Here is a 24125-nt window from a genome sequence, read left to right on the forward strand (position 1 = left end):
AAATAGTACTCTAGCGCAATAGTGCTCTGATGACTGTCCAATCATATTAAACAATATAGTAAATAATAAGTGAGTAAATAAAAGAAAGAAAATACAAAAATAAAATATATAGAGAAATATAGGGAATATAGTGTTTAGAAATCAAAAGTTTACAATTTTGATGTGCATTTTAATGTGCAATGTGAAAGATGTGTAAAATGCATTAAAAGCTCAAAAAATAGCAAAAAGTATATAGTAATACTAGTGCCTGGTAACAGGGACAAAATTTATATCACAATTCTTTTTTTCATTTCTTAATTTTGGTCTATACTGTTATAATTCCAGTATAATTCTGAAACAATATACCGAAAGCCAGAGAGAAACTACAAAGAACCCCCACAAAAGTCTCTACTCTACCTAAAAACCTCATGTAATCATATAAACATTGGTCAGTGACAGATACAGAAAATTATATACAGCTCTGGAAACAATTAAGAGATCACTTCAGTTTCTAAATCAGTTTCTCTGATTTTGCTATTTATAGGTTTATGTTTGAATAAAATGAACATTGTTGTTTTATTCTATAAACTACAGACAACATTTCTCCCAAAGAGCTTTCAGACCTCAAATAATGTTAATATTCATAAAGTTTTAAGAGTTCAGAAATCAATATTTGATTTGATTCAATATATCACAGTTTTCATGCATCTTGGTATGTTCTCCTCCACCAGTCTTACACACTGCTTTTGGATAACTTTATGTCTTTACTCCTGGTGCAAAAATGCAAGCAGTTCAGTTTGGTTTAATGGCTTGAGATCATCCATCTTCCTCTTGATTATATTCCAGAGGTTTTCAGTTTGGTAAAATTAAAGAAACTCATCATTTTAAGTGGTTTCTTATTTTTTTTCCCAGAGCTATTTATTACACAGCCCTGAGTAATACAGATACAGATGTTGAGTGCTGTGTATATAATGACTAGGGTGAATGTGGATTTCCTACCTTTCTCATTCTTGAATGTGACTCTCACAAATCCATCATCTTTATCATTTTTGCTCTTGTGGTCCAGACCTGAAACAGTGGAGAGAACACAGCTCAGTATCAGAACAAACATTCGCACTGTAATAAGGAATGTAACTGCAGTCTATGGCAGTGTTATTCAATTACTGTTCAATTAAGTGAGCTGAGAAAAAAGGAAAGGTATAAATTTGCAGATTGAAGACGATTCAGCCTAAATGACACTAGCATTACAATACCAAACTCAGGTGTTACTAGTAAAAACTCAAATTCAAGATCTCTGAGATTTTTCCAAATATAAATTCTAACTTCCATTATAGGCTAATCTTATAATACTAATCAAATGTACAGTCATTCTGAAAAACTTGTACTGCTAAAAAAGTATTTGAATTCAGGATATCTACACTGCAATTCTGATGAAAAATTCTAAAGTCTTAGATGTCAATAATATTATAATATGAATAACTGTACATTTCTAAAACTGTATTTTGGATATCTGAAACTGCACATTGTAAATGATTTAGTTTTATTAGACTAGTTTAGTAATCTATAGGCAAGTCATCAACTGCACCGTGCAGCTTGTTTTAAGGTGTGTCAGTGAGTCTTTGCTATCATAAAGACGGGAAAAGTACACATTGCGCGGCTCAAAACACGCAAAAGGCATGTACTAATTCTCTTAACTAATCTCTTAATTAATCATGGGTGTGTTTTGGGGGTAACGTGCAATAAACCAATCAGTGTGTCACTTGCCATTACCTTTAAGAACCAGGTGCTCTCTGACTTGAGCGGATTGGTATTTAACAAGTATTTAACTTGATATGTAAGTAAGATCACGATTCAACCTTTATAAATGTCTTTAAACACCTATTAGCAGCTTTTGTACATGTTTATGTAGGTTTATAAGCCTTATACAGACTGTGCTTTGTATGTTTGCTTTTTGTTTGTGTGACTGTCAGATTTATATGATATATTTAGAATTTTCCTAATGACACATTTTCTGTCTTTCACAGTAACAAAGCTGCATAATTTTAAATGCATCTAATCTATTCTTTCTAAGTAAAGTATATTTACTCTCTGAAAGGGATTGTTTGTGTTCTGTCGGCCTCCTCAGGGACCCAATTTGCAAAAAATAATAACTGATAAGTGGCTGCTGCTGCAGTTTTAGCTTTGCCTTGATGTTGTTTGAGCGACTTCAGAGAAACAACAATCGCTTCAGCCGTGTGCGACTCCTTCCTCCTCAGCTGGAGGATCGAGGCAAATATATAACACTTAAAGCTTTATAAAACCAAAAAACACACCCAAACTTTATCTGCTGAATAGAGTGCAGGGCAAGCCCAGCACATAGTGCAATAGCTCATCTCCACACGTACAGCATGTTAAACTGCAGCCTGCAGTGTGTGTAGGCCTACCGTGGGACGTCTCTGGGGTAATGTCCTCAAAGAAGTACTGCGTGGCCTCGAAAGCGGAATCCGGCTCATCCTGTTCGTGATGCAGCTCTAAAAGAGAGAGAGAGAGAGAGAGAAACTTTTAATAATTGACCTATGAAGTCCTCAGGGCACATCTGTTAACACACACTTCAGTTCCTCCTGTCATATTTACATAACTTACATATCAGCTGCATAATAGCCTCAGAAATCTACTGATCCAAGCTCCTCCTGTAAATGCATTCCTTCACAGATGTAACCCAACAATCAAAAATACAATTCAACCAAAAAAGAGCCCCGTTTTTCTCAAAATATCTAAACTATACAATTTAAGGATTGTTTTAATCTGTCGACTGTGTCCAAAGTTTCCCTTAGAACACCACCCTTGAATCTTCTAAACCTTCCTGCAGGTTCCTGTCAGTCATATGGGCATTTGGACTTGCCTGTTTTACCAGCATATAAACACTTCTTTGTCTTTCAAAGCTCATTAATATGGCGGCATTTTAGAATAAGGTCGTAATATTACGAGATTATATTGCAATATTAACACACAGACAGTCATCCTGCTCCGCTCTTATACTGCAGCCCAAGCAGTTAGAACTATATTTCCTTTCAAAATACTACGACTTTAATCTCATAATATTACGACTTTAATCTAATAATGTTGCAACTTTAATGTCGTAATATTACAACTTGTATCTTGTAGTATTAAGACTTTAAGTTTTAGTTTAATCTTAATATTACAATTTTTTTTCTCGAAGTGAACTGTTTTTATGTTTTTTGTTTTTAATAGGGGCCCTAAAATGCAATGCTAGTTCCTGTCCCATGAGTTTTTTAATCCACATTTCATCAGACATTTGTGTGTTACCTGAAGGCTTAGTTGGTCTAAACTTGGTCTAAAATGCTTCACCAATCAAAAACGGTCACTACTAAAGAATGCATTTGTGGATGAAGCATAAATACATACATTTGTTTCATATGCTGAACAATTAGCCTTTAAATTAATGCCTGAAAAATATAGCCTACAGTTTAAGTAGTGAAACCAAAACTGCCGCTGCTTGTAGCATCTCTGTTCTCTTCATCATGACTTTCATTTAATTACTCTCCACCATATGGTACACTCATAAACGTCTGTTCGAATAGAGGAACAGCCGTAATAAGAGGAGTGTGTGCAGAGCGTTGTGTTAAAACAGCACCACACTGTGAAAGAAAGGAAAAATCAACTTGATTTTGTAGCAGAAAAGCATATCAAACTAAAGTAGTTTGTATTCAGGAGGACGATTCTCCCCCCTGGCGTGCAGGGTGCTGACACGGCGAGTCTGCAGCATGAGACAGAGAGCGTGAAAGAAAGAGACAAAAACAGAGAGAGAGAGAGAGAGAGAGAGACAGTTGCTCCACATAACCAACCAAGAGGGAAGGAAAGACGAGGAAAAGATCAGCCCAATTCAGTCTCGTTTCTGCTTTCTGAGACAAAGAGCCCAAAGAAAGCCAGAACACTCATATACATACACTATGGGCCCTATCTTACACCCTGCGCAAGGCACGTCGCCATGCTCATCATCATTACCATCTTACATGCCACCAACTGTCTATTTTTTTACATTACATTACATTACATTACATTTGGCAGACGCTTTTGTCCAAAGCGACTTACAATAGTCAAGTACAATGTAAAATAAGTTTAAAGGTAAAAACAACTTTGGATAGGGATAAAAGGAGGTCAAAGGGGAATAATAGGATAGAGGAGTGAAGGAGGGGAAGAAGGAAATGAGGTTAGAAGTAGTTAGTGTGTTAGAGGTGTTAAGAGAGTAAGTGCTCTTTGAAGAGCTCTGTCTTCAGGAGTTTCTTAAAGATAGCGAGAGATTCTCCTGATCTGGTAGTGGACGGTAGTTTGTTCCACCATTGGGGAACTCTGTATGAGAACAGTCTGGATTGCTTTGTGTGAGTGTTTGGCAAAGCGAGGCGACGTTCATTGGAGGAGCGCAGCGGCCGGGAGGTAGCGTAAGCCTTCAGGAGCGAGTGCAGGTAGGAAGGAGCTGTTCTGTCATCACCTTGTAGGCGATTGTAAGAGCTTTGAATTTGATGCGAGCATCAACTGGTAGCCAACGGAGCTCAATGAGCAGCGGGGTGACATGTGCCCGTTTTGGCTGGTTGAAGACCAGACGTGCTGCTGCCTTCTGGATCATCTGGAGTGGTTGACGACCACTGGGTGAGATGACGACCGCTTGCACCAGGAGTTGGGTGGCCTGTTAAGTCAAGAACGGTCTAATTTTTCGGATGTTATAGAGCGCAAAGCGGCAGGACCGAGCAACTGAGGCCACATGGTGCGTGAAGGAGAGTTGGTCATCAACCAGAACACCCAGGTTCCTAGCAACCTTTGTCGGTGAGAGAGAGAGAGAGTCGATACTTATAGAGAAGTTGTGTTGAAAAGATGGTTTTGCTGGTATAACCAGAAGTTCAGTCTTTGAGAGATTTAATTGAAGGTGATGCTCCTTCATCCATGAGGATATGTCAGAGAGACACTGCGTTATCCGTGCAGAGATTGAGTGATCTTCAGGTGAGAACGACAGGTATAGCTGGGTGTCATCAGCAAAGCAATGGTAGGAAAATCCGTGTGAGCGGACAACCTGACCAAGAGAGGTGGTGTATATGGAGAAGAGAAGGGGTCCCAGTACCGAACCTTGGGGAACCCCAGTGGATAAGGAGCGGGCTGAGGACAGCTGTCCATGCCACGACACCTTGAACGAGCGCCCAGTGAGGTACGATCTGAACCATGACAGCACATTGTCTGCGATCCCCATGTTTGAGAGTATAGTTAAGAGGAAGTCATGGTTGACTGTGTCAAATGCGGCCGAGAGGTCCAGCAGAATGAGCACTGAGGACTGACCTGCAGCTCTGGCAGTTTTTAAAGCTTCAGTCACAGACAACAGAGCCGCCTTCCACCTGCCGCCTTACACCTGCATTGTTTAAATAGCAACAGTGCTTATGCCTGGTGTTCAGGAAATTAGGTGTGTTCAGGTAAATGTCTGGCGTATTCTGCTATCTTGGCAACAGAAAACACAGGTGCACCGCTGACTGATTAGAACCCTGTCTACAGTCATCAGTTAGACGTTCATTGCTATCTTGGCAGCGCAGGTGCAACAAATGTTTAACCCCCACTCGTTATGCACACAAGGACACACAGCAGTGCACAAACTCAACTTTCACATCAAGAATAAACACAGCATGAACGAGCAGGTCAGTATCCTCTGCTGAGAAGCGTTCTTCAGGTCCAGCTGCGCCGTTAAAATAGCAATCCGCCAAATTCAGATTCTCTGGCATGGCCAACGTATAGAAACGTGTTTTTGGAGAGCAGCCAAACGAGTCGCCGTGTCGCCAATCAGTCGTGTAGTGTAAAAGTCTCAACAACTAAGGGACTCTCGATCACAGCACAACCAGTCGTGTGGTGTGAACAGCACAACGGCTGATGGTTCAAAAAGTCGTGTAGTGTGAACCTGGCATAAAAGAATTAGTACAAGCCTTTTACACTAAATCTGCACAGTTGACTGCTTGGTTTATTCAGGTAACACATTACTTTTGTCTATACGCTGTCTGAGTGATGCATGGCCTAAGCCTGTCACAATAATTACATTATCGACTTATATTTCAATAAATGGACATGACCTCAATCATTGATGAAAAATGCCCCCCAACACCACCCAAAACTTAGTAATGAAATCAGTAATCACCCGAAACATAGTAATGGCCCAGTGCACCTCTAGTTGTGTAGGTTTGTGTTCGTGTTGCCTCAACCTTCCTCTCATCATTAGCGTATCTCTCGAGTGATGGCTGAGGCACGGTCTTTATGCCGGTCCAACACGGTCCAGCTGGGACAGACCGGGACTGCAGGCCATAGTGTGGGGGGGCCCAAGATTCCCATGCTTCCGCACTTCACAATGTGTATATGTGACTATATAACCTACTTTAGTTCAAGCTGGGAACTTTTCAGGTTCCAAAATTAGGGCCGTGAACAGGAATGGAAAGTTTATTGTCTTTAAATGGGTGTAATACCTTTGTTATGATATTAGTTCATTATTATATTAATGCCATTTAATGTTCTTAAAATGCTAGCAATGTCGTTTATCGCAATAATTTCTGGGACAGCATATCATTCACATTTTTTTTTATCGTGACAGGCCTAGCATAGCCACATGGAAACCAAAGTGCTACACTTACTCTCACTTCCACAAATGTGCACACACTCACACACTCACCTGGCAGTATGTGCATCTTGTAGAGGAGTTTGAGCTTCTCAGTGAGGTCACCATGGCACAGAACTCCTGAAACACAAAGCAACAGAGTCTTTTCAGAGTCCTTTCATACATGTAGCCTTTAAACTTAGACTAATAACCCCACACACACACTCCCACAGACCACTCACACACTCACCCAGGCCGGTGATGAACTCTCTGAAGTTGATGAGAGCGTCAGTGTTCTGGTCCAGCAGGCGGAAGAAGCGCATGGCCAGGCTGTCGGTGTGTGTCCCGCTGGCCCAGGAGAACAGAACAGTGAACAGGCTCTTAAACTGCTCCAGGTCCATGCGGTACTGCTCCAGATACGGCAGGCTGGGGTCGTGTCGATCCATAGGGTTACTGGTGCCACCCCAGTAACAGCTGGTCAAGTGCTCTGCCTGTGGAGGGAGTTCAGTGAAGAACAGTCAGTCAAACATCAAATAAAATTACTAACTAAATTAACCTTGACTTTTTGATATAATGTGATTCTGTCCTTGTGTCAAGGTTTCACCATATTTAACCAATATAAATGCTCCTATAAATGCACAATGAGTTGAAAACTGTCATTAGTGCAATATTGGAATACACAATGAAATTGGATTCCTATTGGTATTGGCAGGTAAAACATTTCTTTCTCATTTAGCATGAGAAATTTGTTTAGATAAATATTTAAAACAAAATTTTAATACTAATAAATTCTGTTCTTCCTTTTCTGGGGCGGTCCTAATGAGAGCCAGTTTCATCATAACATTTTTGAAGGTTTTTGCGACTGTACCTGAGGATACTTTTAAAGTTCTTGAACTTTTTTCAGATTGACTGAGATTACTTTCTTAAATTATTTTGTTTCTTTACTTGAGTTGAGTAGTTCTTGCTTATCATAATATGGATTAGGACATTACTAAAATAGTGCTATTCACGGTTCACACCAACTCTTCACAGCTTTACAACTGATGCTATCAAACACATTAAGAGGGAAGAAATTCAAGTAATTAACTCTTGATGAGTTCAGCACAGCTGTTAACTGAAAGCATAAATTCCAGGTACCTCATAAAGCTGACTGAGAAAACACAGGGACAGGAGTAAACACGAGGTAACCGCATGGCCTCCATCCACATGATTGAGCATGTGCTTGTAAACGTATGTGTCGAAAGCTGTGCACCTCAGTCCAGCACAGTTTTGTGCAGATATTTCCAGTTACAGCTGAATTCACGCTTTTAATCCCAGAAAAAACGATCTAATTTACCTGTTAAAAAGCCATTTAAATGCCTCATTAAAGGGCAGCTTACTGTTGTTTTGCTGGGCCCTGCATTGTTTAACATCGCAATATATATTGTAGGAAAAATAACTTTTGCAATGTCAAATCCTTCCAATATCGTGCAGCCTTAGTAAATATCAGGCACATTATTCAATCTACTGACTTTATAAGTACATATTCATGCTATTCATAGTGACCCAGGAATATTTAGTCCTGAGTTGTTGAGTTATTTTAATGTTTATACCAATGAAACATTGTAAGATAAGGATGGGAAAATACTGGAACTATACACAGACATTCTGACAACTCTCACATAGGAGCATCTCTGGTGTATGACAGTCCATTTTTCACAGTAAATGATCAGCCCAAAGTTCATCATTCCTAGTTAGAGCCCAATAAAGTGGTGCTCTGTGGTGCCAGGCTGTGGAGTAACAGCAGGCAGTATTTTGTGGAGTTAAGTGGGCTTATGAAGGAATAAATCGCTGAGCAGGAAAGAGCTGGAGGGGGGCTCTGAGCGCCGCTGCGGCCCATAGCTGAGTGTATGGCAGTTAATGGCCAGTGATGGAGAGCAGGGGGAGAGGAGGGCGGAGCACAAAGTAAAACTGTAACTCACTCACTAATACACACTATTCCCTCCGGCTGCCTCTACAGCCCCAAAATGATGGATAGCATCTCTATCTACTCTCTCTCTCTCACACACACACGCACGCACACGCACACGCACACACACACACAGGGCTACAGGCTGCTATTGACTGTCCTGAGAGTAGCTTTGGGAAGCAAACAGCTGTTTATTTACAGAAATTGTTTATTAATTTTCTATTCATACCCACAAACATGGATAATTGGGCAGGATATGTTTGTTTCTGGTCTGATTGTACAGTAATTTTGTGCTGGAGCCATAAAGCTAATGTGGCTAACAATTACTGAAGGCTTATCTAACAATTAGCACCCTGTAAGATGCAACCCCTACAAATGTTTGATGAACACTTTGTGTTCTTCAGAAAGATAGGCTTTGAAAGTCATTTTAAAAGTTTTAAAGCCACCAAAGCTTGTTAATTTGAGATTACACAACAAATTACATGGTTTAAAGTAAATTCACACTTATGTAAGGCAGGTAATTGTGGCCCAAATCTGATCTTTTACATCGTATGCGATACAGGTGTGTCGTTTGTGTGGCTGTGTAAACAGCAAAAAAAAAAAAAAAAAAAACCACATTGATTTTGACATATTCAATTCTGATTTGGATCATTTTCATATGACGGATAGATAGATGGATAGATGGATGGATGGATGGATGGATGGATGGACAGACGGATGAGGTGGATGGATGGATGGACAGACAGACGGATGAGGTGGATGGATGGATGGATGCTTTATTTATCCCGAAGGAAATTTAGGAAATTTAGGAAAATATGTAATACTGAAATCTGATACAGATTCTATTTTCTGCAACCCAACTCTATCGGAACATGTGTGTCAGTTACAAAGTGTGCAAAATTCATACAGATGGCAGATATGGATCAGATTATTTTAATTAGCTCAACTGTTGACACAATAAAAGAAAATCAAATTTGGGCCACTTTTACTTTGTGTGTGAACACAGCCTTTCTTGTGCGTGCATTTAGCATAATCCTCACACCATCAAAATGACTCTAAAACGTTTTTCTTTTTTGTTACAGAAATGTTCCTTAAAAAAAAAAAAGTATTGTGAAACATCATTTTTTTTTTAACACTGGTCCAGACATACCTTGAAAAGTGAGTAAAGCTCCTCCAGTTCATCTATGGTGAAGGATGTCTCTGTTATGATGGTCCGAACCTGCAGAAAAAGAGAAATTGAGAGAGAAAGAGTTATTATAAAGTTATTTATTGTCTCTTCACATTGTTTCTGTTTAGTTATTATTGTTCTTCATATGCATTATACCCAGTATTAGTTGGTATTCTGTAAAAGCAATATTTAATAACAAAATACTCTGCAGTCTTTTTAACATTTTTTGGAGGGAAATGAAAGGGAATTCCTGATGGAAAAGACTACAGAGACTACAGAACACATTAGAAATGTAGCTGTATCTAGTATCTATAAGCCTGTGCTTAATATAAGTGCTATAATACAGTGTGCTCTTTGCGGTATCAGGTCAGTCATGATACAGCATGACTACAGAGGTTAAAGGTTATGCTCAGGGGCCCAACAGTAGCAGCAGCTCAGTGGACTCGGGTATCAAAGCCACAACCTTGTGATCAACAACTAAGTGACAATAATCCACAACTAAACACACACAAGGTCAAACAGGGACTCGAACCCTGGAGCATAAGATTAAATGTCTGATGTTATACAGAGTTAACTATCCAGGCCCATGTTATTGGGGGGAAAAAGATAGAAATGACTGGGTACAATGGTGCACCAAAGTTATTTAGTTATTTGACCATAGTGGACTGATGAGCTCTCTGGAAATGCAGCAATTAATAAAAAATACAAAAAAAAAAAAAAAAAAAAGTATTTAGCTTCAGTATTTAGCCTTTGGTCAAATTTTACATTTTGTTCATTTTTGGTTTCAGCCAAAATGTTAATTTTGTTGCATCCCTAATATTAATTCAATACAATTAAATTAATATTTATTTATAAAGTACTTTTAAAAGCAAATGCTGTTACAAAGCAGCTTTACAGAGATATAGTTCCGAGCCTCTTATGAGTAAACACCTCTTATGAGAAAACCTCTCAAACTAAGAGAAAGAAACCTTAGGAGGAACCAAGACTCAGTCAGAGGAATCCATCCTCCTTTGGTCGATCCGGAGAGTACAAACAAATAACAATACAAAATCCACAGTATAGAAAGATAACGGGGAGCTATAGCTAATGTAGAAACCTATTATGAGACACATGCTCAGTGTTTAAAGTCCAGACAGTTTAAACATCCATATTGTTAATGGGTAACTAATAATGGCCCATTCATTCATGAGGATAGTGATCTCTCTCTACATGTATAAATAACCTATAAAAGTTCAAAAATACGATCTCCTGGAGCAAAATGTTAACACAGCTAAATGTTGTAAACAAGCAGTATTCAGTATTCACAGTCCTGGTGTTTATGACTGGGAACCAATGGGAGCACATCATGCTTTCCCAGTTCCCTGTGGGAGTTCACACAGTGTTGACTCTGTATGTGTGTGTGTGTGTGTTATTGTGTGTGTTTGTCTGTGTGTATAGTAACAGCTTCATGATCATGTGCTTGGAGACAAAAGCAGAACACAGTGAGAGTGTGTATGGAGTCTTTTCTTCACCCTGAATCACTGAATCACTAAATCACTGAATCACTGACCTCAGCGAACACCAGGAACCCCCAGTACACAGATTAATTGAAGCTTTTCACTCGGAGGGCTGTAGATTTAACAATAATTCCAAGAGTGCCAAATGAATCAGCATTATTTTATCTGAGGAATATCACTTTCGGATGTTTTTTAAAGAAAAAATAACCCTCAATCTTTTTATCTTGTAGATAACTAACTGTTCAAAACAAGAAAGAATTATAGGCTACAAGAAAACAAACACAGACATTGAATTAGGGCCTGAATTAGCCTTTTTTCACATTTGTTGAGGAACAGTGTTACCATTCTTTCTTTGTTTAAGAAAGCTTTTAATCTGTGGTTAGCTAATAGTCTGAATCAGGTGCTCACAGCTGTGTTGTCTGGTGATGTTTACTTGGCCTTCAGTTACTGCTGTGAAGTGTTTCTATTTGTGTATTTTTATTGATGTTTTTTACTTTGAACACAATCAAGCTATTCATTTTTTACTCATTCCAAATGATTTCTTACTACTTTTATACTTTTATGATTTAAAGAGTTGTTTCAAGCCAATTACAACTACTGCCACACTCTGAGGATGGACCTGGAGATCACTACAGGGTGCTTTATGGTCCACTGGTGGTCTGCGGCCCACAGGTTGAGGAACCATGTATTACATTAAGCTCAAGCTCTGGAAAAAAAACAAGAGACCACTCATAAGGAGTTTCTTTGATTTTACCAAAAACCTCTGGAATATAATAAAGAGGAAGATGGGTGAGCACAAGCCATCAAACCAAACTGAACTGCTTGATTTTTTGCACCAGGAGTAAAGGCATAAAGTTATCCAATAGCAGTGTGTAAGACTGGTGGAGGATAACATGTCAAGTTGCATGACAACTGATTAAAAAACAGGGTTACTCCACCAAATATTGATTTCTGAACTCTTAAACCTTTATGAACATGAACTTGCTTTCTTAAAATTATTTGAGGTCTGAAAGCTCTGCATCTTTTTTTGTTATTTCAGCCATTTCTCATTTTCTGTAAATAAATGCTCTAAATGACAATATTTTTATTTGGAATTTGGGAGAAATTGTCTGTAGTTTATAGAATAAATGAACAATGTTCATTTTACTCAGACATATACCTATAAAAAGCAAAATCAGAGAAACTGATTCAGAAACTGAAGTGATCTTTTAATTTTAATTCAAATTTTAATCCAGAGCTGTATATACTGTAATATAATAAGTATATGTAAGCATCATTACCACGTTGCGCTTGGTGGTGTCCTCGATCGTCTGGATGACCCTCAGCCTCTGCTTAAAGCGCATTTGTTCAATCACATCTGCTCGAATGAAGCCAAATTTCTGCAAATGTCAAAACGGAGAGAGAGAGGAATACAGAGAGGTAAATATCCAGTCAACTGTAAATAAATATTGATTGAACCAGTGAGCGTTTAGTTAAACAAGAGCAACTGCACACCTCATAGGAGCTGCGGACCAGTTTGAAGATGTCCACCTCAGGGTGAGGCTCTCCATCGTCTGTGAGGAGGGAGTGGAGGTGTGGGATTGGTGGAAGGGTGCTGTCCTTATTGGTCACACTGTCCAAATACCTATACAAACACACACACACACACACACATTATTTTCTATGTATTTAACTGTAGACTTACAATGAAGAACAAGAAGATCATGGAATTTCTTATTTAAAACAATATTAACTACTAATACTGCAAAATATTGAAACAATAGTAAACCCTGTTCTCAACAGAGTCAAATATTTTGCTGTGGTATAAAACTATACCATTTTCAGTACAGAGTGCACTATTGTTTGCTTTGTAAATATACAGTATACTATTTTGATCTGTGAATGGAAATATAAAAACCCTATTCACTATATAGTGTACTATTTTGGGCTCTGTAAGAAACTATACAGTGTATTATTTTGGGTTGTGAATGGAACTACAGCTCTGGAAAAAAAAAAGAGACCACAGTTTCTCTGATTTTGCTATTTATAGGTATAGGTATGAACATTGTTGTTTTACTCTATAAACTACAGAGAACATTTCTTCCAAATTCCTAATAAAAATATTGTTATTTAGAGCATTTATTTGCAGAAAATTAAAAATGGCTGAAAAAAGATGCAGAGCTTTCAGACCTCAAATAATGCAAAAAAAAAACAAAACAAGTTCAGATCAGAAATCAATATTAGGTGGAATAACCCTGGTTTTTAATCTCAGTTTACATGCATCTTGGCATGTTCTCCTCCACCAGTCTTACACACTGCTTTTGGATAACTTTATGCCTGGTGCAAAAAATTCCAGCAGCTTAATTTGATGGCTTGTGATCATCCATCTTCCTCTTGATTACATTCCAGAGGATTATATTTAGTAAAATTAAAGAAACTCATCATTTTTAAGTGGTCTCCTATTTTTTCCAGAGCTGTATATGCTGTTCAATACACAGTGCACTAATCCTCTGATGTCTCATGTCTGACCTGCCCAGCACAGTCATGGCCTCTCCATCATCCTTGCAGTTGAGCAGCTGATGAATATTGGCGTCCAGGACGGACAGTGCCAGCTGGAAGATGAGTTTGATGCCCTCGTAGAAGAAGCAGTCCACCACCACCACGGCGCTTTCAAAGGGCATGACTGACAGGAAGAGCGTGAGGAACCAGGACAGAGAGATGGTGGAGATCACGCCCAGCTCCTGCATGCAGTCGTACAGCTGAGGAACGTAGACACGGGCCAGCTCCTCAAACACGCCCTGATCTACTAATGCTCCTGAGAGGAGAGCACACAGAAATACAAAAAAACAAACATCAGAATTATGTAGCCAATATTGAGCATATTCATTTGCATACAAAAATAAGTATCATTTTATGAGAAACAGGTATTAAAATTCAGGAAAGGGTATTTTTTACCAGATTTTAAAGCATTGCTTTTATTCTGTGAAATCAATCAATTCAGTAAATTCTGTACTGGAGAATTACAGTTTCAGTCCTGGAGGCTAATTAAGCTAACCTGTAATGGTAGTTTATACCCTACTGTTACTGTAATTAATCACATGCCTGCCTAAAATCGTCTCAAAAAGACATGCTAATGTAGAATCTGTGTATTTCTATGCCTTATTAGCTAATTAGTGCACTAATTTAGGGCTGTGTATAAAACTATACCCTGTACAGTTCAGAGTGCACTATTTTGGGTTCTGTATAAGCATAAATCTCTCTACAGGGACTAGACAAGCATATGTGTTTGCAGTTACACATCTGTGTCACGTATCAATGGGAGCTACGTAAAGTAGCTGAAGGCTTTCATTAGAAGGGTTGTCCAAATACCTTTAAAAATACTGGGTCAGTTTCCCAGGAAAGGAAGTAATCCTAGTCTTAAATAATATTTTCTTTTCAATAGAAATTCTCCATTTAAATGCTGTTTAGTCCAAAGCTAGGCTTAATTCCTGTCTAGGAAACTGCCTATATTGTTTAACATGGTTAAACATTTATTCAAAGTCATAATATAACATTAATAATTTCTTTAAAAAAAATAATTAAAAGTTTGTGTTTGTGTTTGTGTGTGTGTGCTGTAGTGTGATCATCACTGACCGACGACTCTGGTGTTGTAGTAGTCCGGCAGCATCCTTTCACACAGAGCCACCAGCAGCCAGAACGCCTCCTCCTCTTTAGCATAGAGCAGCAAAACTGACGTCACGATGTTCATCGCCTGCCCAGAGACAACAACTCCATCAGTGCACTGCACGCGCGTGTGTGTGTGTGTGTGTGTGCATGCGTGTGTCTATGTGGGAAGAAGTTTTGTATAAGCTCATGAATAGATCTTTTTTTTAGGTTCTGGACAGCACATACAGCATGTGGGTTTGCGTAAATTATGTGTATACACACGTGTGTGTGTGTGGTAGAGTGAGTGCGTGTGTGTGTGTGTGTGTGCGTGCGTGCATGTGTGTGTGTGTGAGTGTGTAAAGGAATTTTGTATAAGCTTACGAGTACACACTTTTAGGGTTCTGGACAGCACATATAGCCTGTGGGTTAGTGTAAATTGAGTGTATACACGCACGTGTGGGTGTGCATGTTAAGAGTGTGTGTGTGGGAAGGAGTTTTGTATAAGCTCATAAGTAGACTCTTTTTTAGGTTCTGGACAGCATATATAGCATGTGGGTTTGTGTAAAGTGTGTGTATACACGCGTGTGTGTGTGTGTGTGTGTGCGGTAGAGTGAGAGTGTGTGTGTGTGTGTGTGTGGTAGAGTGAGTGCATGTGTGTGTGTGTGTGTGGGGAAGGAGTTTTGTATAAGCTCACGAGTGGACACTTTAAGGGTCCTGGACAGCATATATAGCATGTGGGTTTGTGTAAAGTGTGTGTATACACGCGTGTGTGTGTGTGTGTGTGTGCGGTAGAGTGAGAGTGTGTGTGTGTGTGTGTGTGGTAGAGTGAGTGCATGTGTGTGTGTGTGTGTGGGGAAGGAGTTTTGTATAAGCTCACGAGTGGACACTTTAAGGGTCCTGGACAGCATATAGAACATGTGGGTTTGTGTAGAGTGTGTGTATACATGCGAGTGTGAGCGGTCGAGTAAGAGGGTGTGTGTTTGTGTGTGTGTGTGTGTGTGTGTGTGTGAAAACAGTGGTTTCTGTAGAAAGTGCATGTGTAATGCTGGTGTTTACGTGCAGATGAAAGCAGTCGGTGTAGTGCTGTGGGAAGGTGAGCGCTGCGTGTGGGTTGTAACCAGCGGTGGTGGTGTAGTGAAACGCACACGACTGAGCACACCTGCTGTTAACCAAAACTGTGTGTGTGTGTGTTCGTGTATATTTGTGTGTGCGTGTGTGTTTGTTTTAATACATTGGTAAAAGTAGAGGAAGAAACTTCACTCAGACTTTTATACCAAGCAGTTTAAAACCAGGGTTTTGATTCTAAGGTTTTTGTCCCCAGATAGATACATATCTACAGCTGTGGCCGTAAGTCATTGATATGGACAGTACTAAAAAAACGAAGGTTTTGGGATTTCCTTATCAAAAGTACAGGGTCAGAAGTAAACATAGTACACCTAGGGCCCCTAATATTTGGTAAAATGTCTCTAAACAAGTTGTATCCTGACCAGATGCTTTTATTAGCGCTGCCCTTTAAAACACAGTGTTTTCATTAAGACCTGCAGTGCAGATGTAGAAAAAGTACACAGATTTGCACGACTGTGAGTAGTGAATGAAGCACACACAGCATGTGTACACCGCATGGAGCAGCAGAGACAGCGTTTGTTCATAGCTGTGGTAATTAATTAGCATTATCTGGCTAATTTATCAGATTAAACTGCGTCTTATCAGCAGTTTAGCTCAAATAAAAGGAGTATATTTAATAGCTGGGTCGTATCACCCTGGCAACTCTGGCCACACCATGGACACACTCTCAGCTATAACACTATTTTTATAGTTCTACCCTATTTTGCACTAGTAGTTCATTTACTAGTTCATCCATCTACTGTTTACGTATCTTTTGCACTGCTGAATTAAATCATTATATAACTGTTTATTTGCACTTTCTGTATGGCTGACATAAGTTATCCTCACTTTATGCACATCAACTGGTGTTCACTGTCTATTGTTCAACTGCACTACCTCCATTCTACATAACACACACAAAAAAGACTGTATTTTTACATTGTACATTCTATTTTTTATTTGATTGTATTTATATGTATCTTTATCTTTTATATATTTTATTTTGTAACTTTGTGTATTCAATTTGTAACTTTGTGTCTGCTGCTGGATGTCTAGAATTTCCCCTCGGGCATCCATCCATCCATCCATCCATCCATCCATCCATCCATCCATCCATCCATCCATCCATCCATCCATCCATCCATCCATCCATCCATCAAGACTGGATCACGTTCTCACCACAAGTAAACCGAACTCCAGAGTTCGTTTGGGACCGGACTGGTCGTTTTGATCCGCATACGAGTGTGATTACTGTTTTCACACCTGCTTATTCGAACCTCACTAAGCGTACAAACCAACCAGAGTCCGTTTAACCGAACCAAACAGTGCTGGTGTTAAAACACCCTTAAGTGCTAGTGGACACGTGCCATAACACTTTACAATCAATTTACATACTATGGACTCCCATGAATTTTGTCATGCTAGTGTATTTGTGTGTATATTTTTATGTGTGTACCTGGCAGTATCCGATGTTGGGGTTGCGGAAGGCGTAGGCGGTCAGAACTCTCCTGAGGGCAGCGATGCCCATCTCGTTCTGAAAGGCCGGATGCTCCGGGAGCGAGCGGTGAAGATCCCGCTCTATCTCCTCTGTAGCCAAATTATACTTCCCCATGGACTTCTCCACCAAATCCTCATAATAACCCGGGTGAGTGGCCATCTCATTAATCGCCCCTGTGCACACAACACACACACACACACACACACACACACACGAACACACACACACGAACACACACGCACGAACACACACGCACGAACACACACGCACACACACTTCAGCATCATCTTGTAAACAGGAAATGGTTTTAAGTCAAAGAGTTGACTGTGAGTGTGTGTTTGTATGTGTGTTACTGAGACTACAGAGTCTATAGAGAAAATAGGCCAACAGGTGGGTGTAACCATGCATGCAGCAGAGTGTGCAAATACATAAAAATAGATCAAACAAAATGTGTAAAAGCAGATAACACTGTAGCCACTCCTTCCACCACATAAACTCAATTTACTGAACTCTCCAGAAACTGCTGTTAGAATGGAATGAAGCTGTATATGTGTGAATGTAATGAAGATACAGTATATCGCTGCTGTCCAATGAAAAACATTTATCTCCAAAAGAACAAGGAAAAGATACAGGAAAGATAAACCCTTTTTAACTTTCAAAATGGAAGACAATATAAAAAGAGTTTATTTCAGGGAATTTTGAAGAATTTCTTTTGGTTCTTTCATAAAATAATTTTGACACAGTGTAAGGGACAGTTTGTGGATTCAAATTATTATGTAAAAACTAAAAATAAAAATAAATGGAGACACTTGTTTTTTTTTTATTAGACGACAATGATATGCAAGTTATATTATTTAAGAGTGATTTCAGTAATTGAGAAATTAATATTTGGTGGAATAACCCTGGTTTTGAATCACAGTTTTCATGCATTTTGGCTCCTCCACCAGTCTTACACACTGCTTTTGGATAACTTTATGACGCTCCTGGTGCAAAAATGAAGCAGTTCAGCTTGGTTTGATGGCTTGTGATCATCCATCTTCCTCTTGATTATATTCCAGAGGTTTTCAATTTGGTAAAATCAAGGAAACTCATCATTCAGTGGTCTCTTATTTTTTCCAGAGCTGTATAGCATATACTTTTTGAGCTTGGCTAATATTCTGTTAGAAGTATGAACTTGCCTGTAGTTTTATTTATGTCAGTATGTGTGTGTGTATGTGTGTGTGTGTGTGTGTATTGGTCTTACCAGAGAACAGCAGCCACAGCTCTCCTCTCATGTTCTCAGGGATGCCTTTGAGCACCAGCTCTTTGGTCTTATCTGTGCGATACATACACACTCCCTGCCCGTACTCAGTGAAGTGATTCTTCCAGGCCTGCTCCTTCAGAAACTCCTTAGCCTGAACACACACACACAAACACACAAAAACACAAAAACACTTTAGCACACACATTTGCACACACACGGCTGCACAACAGGGCCTCAATTTAGTTAAAGTACCCCACAGGCAGCAGTCCTGCTTTTAAAGTTGGCCTTTGATCAAATTTTGGCTGTACTTGGTCTCGACTCTGTCTCTAATATACATGCATATCTTTTTGCTTAATAGTTAACAGTTAGCAACAGTAAAAGACTAGAACTGTTTAAAATTATTATAAAATTAAATGTGGTAATAAAGAGTTTAGATGACAAGCATTGATCTCTGGCTTCAGTAGTTAAAGGTACTTAAACATAAGCACCAGTGTGAAATATCCGACTCACTTCTATCTATTCCTTTATTATATTTTATTACTGTGGATCCATTAGTGTCAACCAGATGAAGATGGGTTTCTATTCTAATTCTTCTCTAAGGCTTCTCTCACAGTCTCCAGTTTTACCCCTGGGTTCTCTTCAGACTAAATATATATAATCTCATAAAGTAATTAACATTAGCTAACCTAGCTAACGTTAGCTAAAACATTACCCACTGAAATAAAGTAGTTACCATTAGCTAACCTAGCTAACATTAGCTAAAACATTGCACACTGAAATAAAGTAGTTACCATTAGCTAACCTAGCGAACGTTAGCTAAAACATTTCACACTGAAATATAGATAACATTAGCCAACCTAGCTAACATTAGCTAAAACATTACCCATTGAAATAAAGTAGTTACCATTAATCACAACATTACACTGTGGAACATATGCCAGTTTAAACTATAGCTTGCTAGCTACCATTATCTGGTGCTCACGACTTAGTAAGTGGTCTCACGACTTAGTAAGTGGTCTCACGACTTAGTAAGTGGTGCTCACGACTTAGTAAGTGGTGCTCACCACTTAGTAAGTGGTGCTCACCATTTAGTATGTGGTGCTCACCACTTTTCACGTAAAAAAAAATACACCACGTCCCTTTAGGGGCTCTGTAGCTTTGTGACGACACTTGTTAAGTAAGTACTAAATTAATAACCTAGATCTTAACCTAAACACATGCTGAATGCTGCTAGGTTTTAACACTACTGATGGATTTTCCTCGTTTGACCCTTTGAGCCATGTGTTGAAGTGCAGGCTGAGGCCCAGCTGCTCACATGCTGTTTTTTGCTGTTGCAGAAATCACGAGTGCAGCCCTCTTAGCAATACTCAGCTCCCCCATTATCACCATTATTATTAATATAGTATTTCTATTTTTGACTCAACATTTCTTTTGAAATTCTTTTGTAAAAAATGTGCACTTCACCAATAGTTGTCTTCACCAATTCTTAACATGTAACTACACAGTTATTAGAGACATTTATTACAAAGTGTGATCATCAAATTATAAATCACATGTGAAACATAATTCAGATGTAAAACAGATATGTTGCTAATAATAGTGATTTGCACCAATTTTCACCAACTGCTTGATAACCATACTTAAAAACACCTGGTAAAATCTGTCAACACTTTCTATGAATGTCATATCTATATAAGTCATACAACACATTTTAAGGTTTAATAAGGCATTAAAAACATGATCATTAATTTAAATTTGTGCTTATAATGCATCATAAACTGTGTTTATAATATGTTGTACATCAATACTAAGAAACACAATCCAAGCTTGAATTGTGCATTATGACTAACAAAGCTACCTCCTTAAAAGCACACAATGACCTATGCTATAATTGCTTTTAACCACTCATTAATTATACTTATATTGAACATTATAAAAGCTTATAATATAACTGTTTATAACTGTTTATATTACTATAATTATACAATATTGCAACGGACACTTTCAACATTAGAATAGGCTATACATGATAGCTATATGTTATGTTACCACATACAGCTCATGATGCATTATAATCGTAACTCATTATGCTATTATGTGTTATGCATTTTTCTGTTTTCAATACCTTCTGTTTTTAATATAATCTCCTTTAAATGTGTTTTATGTTTTATAGACACAGTATTCACAGAACTCTCACTCTCTGTACTCTCAGTTCTCTTTCAATGAACAGAAAATGCACTGGATAATACTGGATGTTTAATTGGCTATTATTAATTAACTATAATTTAATGAGCAGTGGTCATTAAATTAACAGAGGTCACCCTAGCATGTGGTAGAAATATAATGTTCTCAGGATTAGTATTCTGTATATAAGCTGTATCACACGGACATTCCTACATTAGATATGCATGATTTGCATGTAGATATAAAACATACTATTAATATATATATATATATATTGTGTTGCCGTGGGAACGCTGTTGTCATTGAGGTTGAACTGGCGCTCGCTCTCGCCCTCCGAGCCCAGCTGATATATATGATCAAAAATATTGGGACAGCTGATCACTAATATTTTTTCACAAAAATAAAGAATATTAAGGAGTTTTTCCTGCTTTTGTTGTTTTTTTAGAGAAATTGTCTCTACTATCCATGGAAGGCTTTCTGCTACATTTTGGAGCATTGCTGTGAGCATTTGATTGCATTCAGTTACAAGAGCATTAGTGAGGCCTGGATGTTGGATATCCCCACCTCACCCCCAACTCCCCAACTTACTCCAAAATGTCAGTTTTTAGTTTACTACAAAATTTGAACACAAAAAGTGTCCCTTAAACTTTGTCAGAATTTATTGATGAAAGACCCAACAGAAATGTCGACATTCTAACAGCTTCTTCCCCAGAGCTGTAGCACTCCTTAACCACAGTGGACACCTCTGAGTCTCCAACCCTCACTTACTGAACTGTACTGACTGCTTTCACAATTCGCTCACTTGCACTTTACTTATTTGCACTGCTGTACAGATGTTCTTCTGTAATGTAAACAAACATCATCTGCAACTTTCTTTAAACAATATTTAACATAAACCTACCATAGGAATATTTGGATACAATAATATTCATATGTGTACAGTACTGATTTTATTTTATTTTATTTATCTCTTAGCTTCTATTTCTCTTAAGCGCTCTTTATTCCTTTAGTGTGTAGTGCAACTTAAAGTAGCTGAATGCGTTTATTAAAAGGGGTGTCAAACATTAGGACATAGGTATAACTTTGCATTGAAGAAGTGTTTATAAGACAGATTTATGACCAGAATTTATATTTTGAGTATATAATATTTTGGCCATTTTATTATTTTATTATAATTTAAATTACATTTTGCTGTAATTGGTTAGTTCTAATTAGATGTATATGTGTATATTTTTTCTTTGTGTTTTGTTTACAACACAGCCTACCTAAATTAACCTTCCTTTACATTAGTTGTGTAAGTTGTTTATCACACACCGTTTACTGATATATTTATTACTACAGTGATTAATATATTGTAATGAGAGTGTAGAGGTGTGCCAAAAAATCGATTCACATAAGAATCTTGATTCTCATTTACTACGATTCAGAATCGATTTAAAATGTCCCAAAATCGATTCTAAGGTCCAATCCCATTTCTTCCCTTGGCCCTACCCCTCACGGTAAGTTCACACTGCAGCGGCACGAAGCGTTTTTCGCTCCGCCTCCCACTGCCCAAAGCGACCGTGGCCGCTGCAGTTTGAACTTACCGTCAGACCCACACAGAGCGTAGGTGTATGAGAATCACCGGTAAGATGGCAGAACAAGCACTATATTACCTTAGATTAACGTGTAGTTTTAATGTTTTATGGCAGAATGCTTCATAACAAGCATAAAAAAGATCGCTAGTAGTTAGTTTCAGTTTCTGTTAGCTAGCTAACTAGCTAACTTTCCAGTTCCACCTTAAATAACGCTACAGGTGGCAGCGGGCTGCAGCATTTAAGGCGGAACGGAAAAATAACAATAAGCTAATCAGAGCTAATTTCAGCTCCCCATCACAGAGGAATTAAGGAATGGACCATATGAATTAATTTCTCCACCTCCTGCCCCCTTTCTGAAGAAATACAACGGCCTAAAATTAACTAGTTAATCAGCAGCTGCTCCTGAACTTTAGCGCTCCACTGCTATCATCACATCAGCCCAGCAGCGTCACCTACACACCACCGCTAGTAGCCTTATAATAAAGCAGTGTTATTTATTATTTATTTATTGTTCATTAACGTCATTGTGATATCCCAGTGATTCCTCTGTCACTGAAGACCCACATTCCTGCACATTTTATTGTTTTTGTAACACATTACCTTCTCCAGGACCAGTGTATATTTTGGAGGCTTTTTTTTCAATAAGTTTTCAATAAATTTTTATAAATCAAATCGTTTTGAATCAAAAATCGATTTTGAATCGAATCGTGGCCCCCAAAATCGGAATCGAATCGAATCGTGAGATAGTAAAAGATTCCCACCCCTATGAGAGTGTGTGTTTGTGTGTTTATGTGTACCAGTTTGGGGTTGAACTCCTCGGGTGAGCGCTGGCGGTACATGGTCATGAGGGCTTGTGTTGCCGTGGGAACGCTGTTGTCGTTGAGGTTGAACTGGCGCTCGCTCTCGCCCTCCGAGCCCAGACTGCTGCGCTGAGGACTGCAGGAGAGCAGACTGCCCTGCTGGGAGTACACCTGGACACACACAAACACACACACACACACACATGCACGCATACTGTAAGTACACATGAAATTAAGTGCTAACAAAAACTAAGTGAAAAAACTAAGTGACAGATGATTACTAGAACACTAGTACACTTTGCCACATTTCTCTTAATTTTACCCAACCTAAATATATTTTAAGCATAAAAGCAATTACAAACCTACAATTTGCATCTATTAAAATGTAAATATAAAAAAAATACAAATTGAGAATTTTTATATCCTGGTAGACATGCATAGATTTGCTTCAGCAGTGCTATTTTTTTCACAGACTTAACCTCAGTGATGCTATTCTAATCAGAAATTTACCTCAGCAGTGCAATTTTAGTTAAATGTAATTTGGAGTTTAAACAGAGAAAAGCAGCTGATCTTTTAAATCCTAACTCTAAGACTAAGTAAACTAGCTGGCTACATCAGCTAACATTACTCTTCTAGCTCTGTACAGCTCATATATTTCATCTAGTCAACTGGCTACACGAACACTCAGCGTATGTAGCAGCAGAAAACTGATACTAAGCGTGATAAGTGATAAATGCATTTTAATTTAATTTAATTAAATTTGAATGATTACAGAATAAAAATTTACTTTATTTTGCTATTTTGTTGCTCAGTTTGACAAATTAGCGTAAAACAAATTGTAATTATTCAGTATGAATTATTCTACATTGATTTGTGTAGCCATTTCAG

General features: G+C 38.4%; 1 protein-coding gene across 1 annotated transcript in view; it reads right to left on the minus strand.

Moving 5' to 3' along the window:
* tbc1d9 (TBC1 domain family, member 9 (with GRAM domain)) overlaps window positions 1–24125 on the minus strand; it is a 67714-nt gene that overhangs the window by 6127 nt on the left and 37462 nt on the right. The window contains exons 8-19 of the mRNA XM_049481144.1: window positions 23235–23408; window positions 18677–18827; window positions 17392–17606; window positions 14820–14937; window positions 13716–14001; window positions 12702–12831; window positions 12488–12586; window positions 9694–9762; window positions 6846–7086; window positions 6671–6736; window positions 2403–2489; window positions 979–1047 (exon numbers count right to left, since the gene is read on the minus strand). Coding sequence (XP_049337101.1) covers window positions 979–1047; window positions 2403–2489; window positions 6671–6736; window positions 6846–7086; window positions 9694–9762; window positions 12488–12586; window positions 12702–12831; window positions 13716–14001; window positions 14820–14937; window positions 17392–17606; window positions 18677–18827; window positions 23235–23408 — 1705 coding nt within the window. The remainder of the gene's footprint in view (window positions 1–978; window positions 1048–2402; window positions 2490–6670; window positions 6737–6845; window positions 7087–9693; window positions 9763–12487; window positions 12587–12701; window positions 12832–13715; window positions 14002–14819; window positions 14938–17391; window positions 17607–18676; window positions 18828–23234; window positions 23409–24125) is intronic.

This window comes from Astyanax mexicanus, chromosome 7 (assembly GCF_023375975.1).
Source record: "Astyanax mexicanus isolate ESR-SI-001 chromosome 7, AstMex3_surface, whole genome shotgun sequence".
NCBI lineage: Eukaryota > Metazoa > Chordata > Actinopteri > Characiformes > Acestrorhamphidae > Astyanax > Astyanax mexicanus.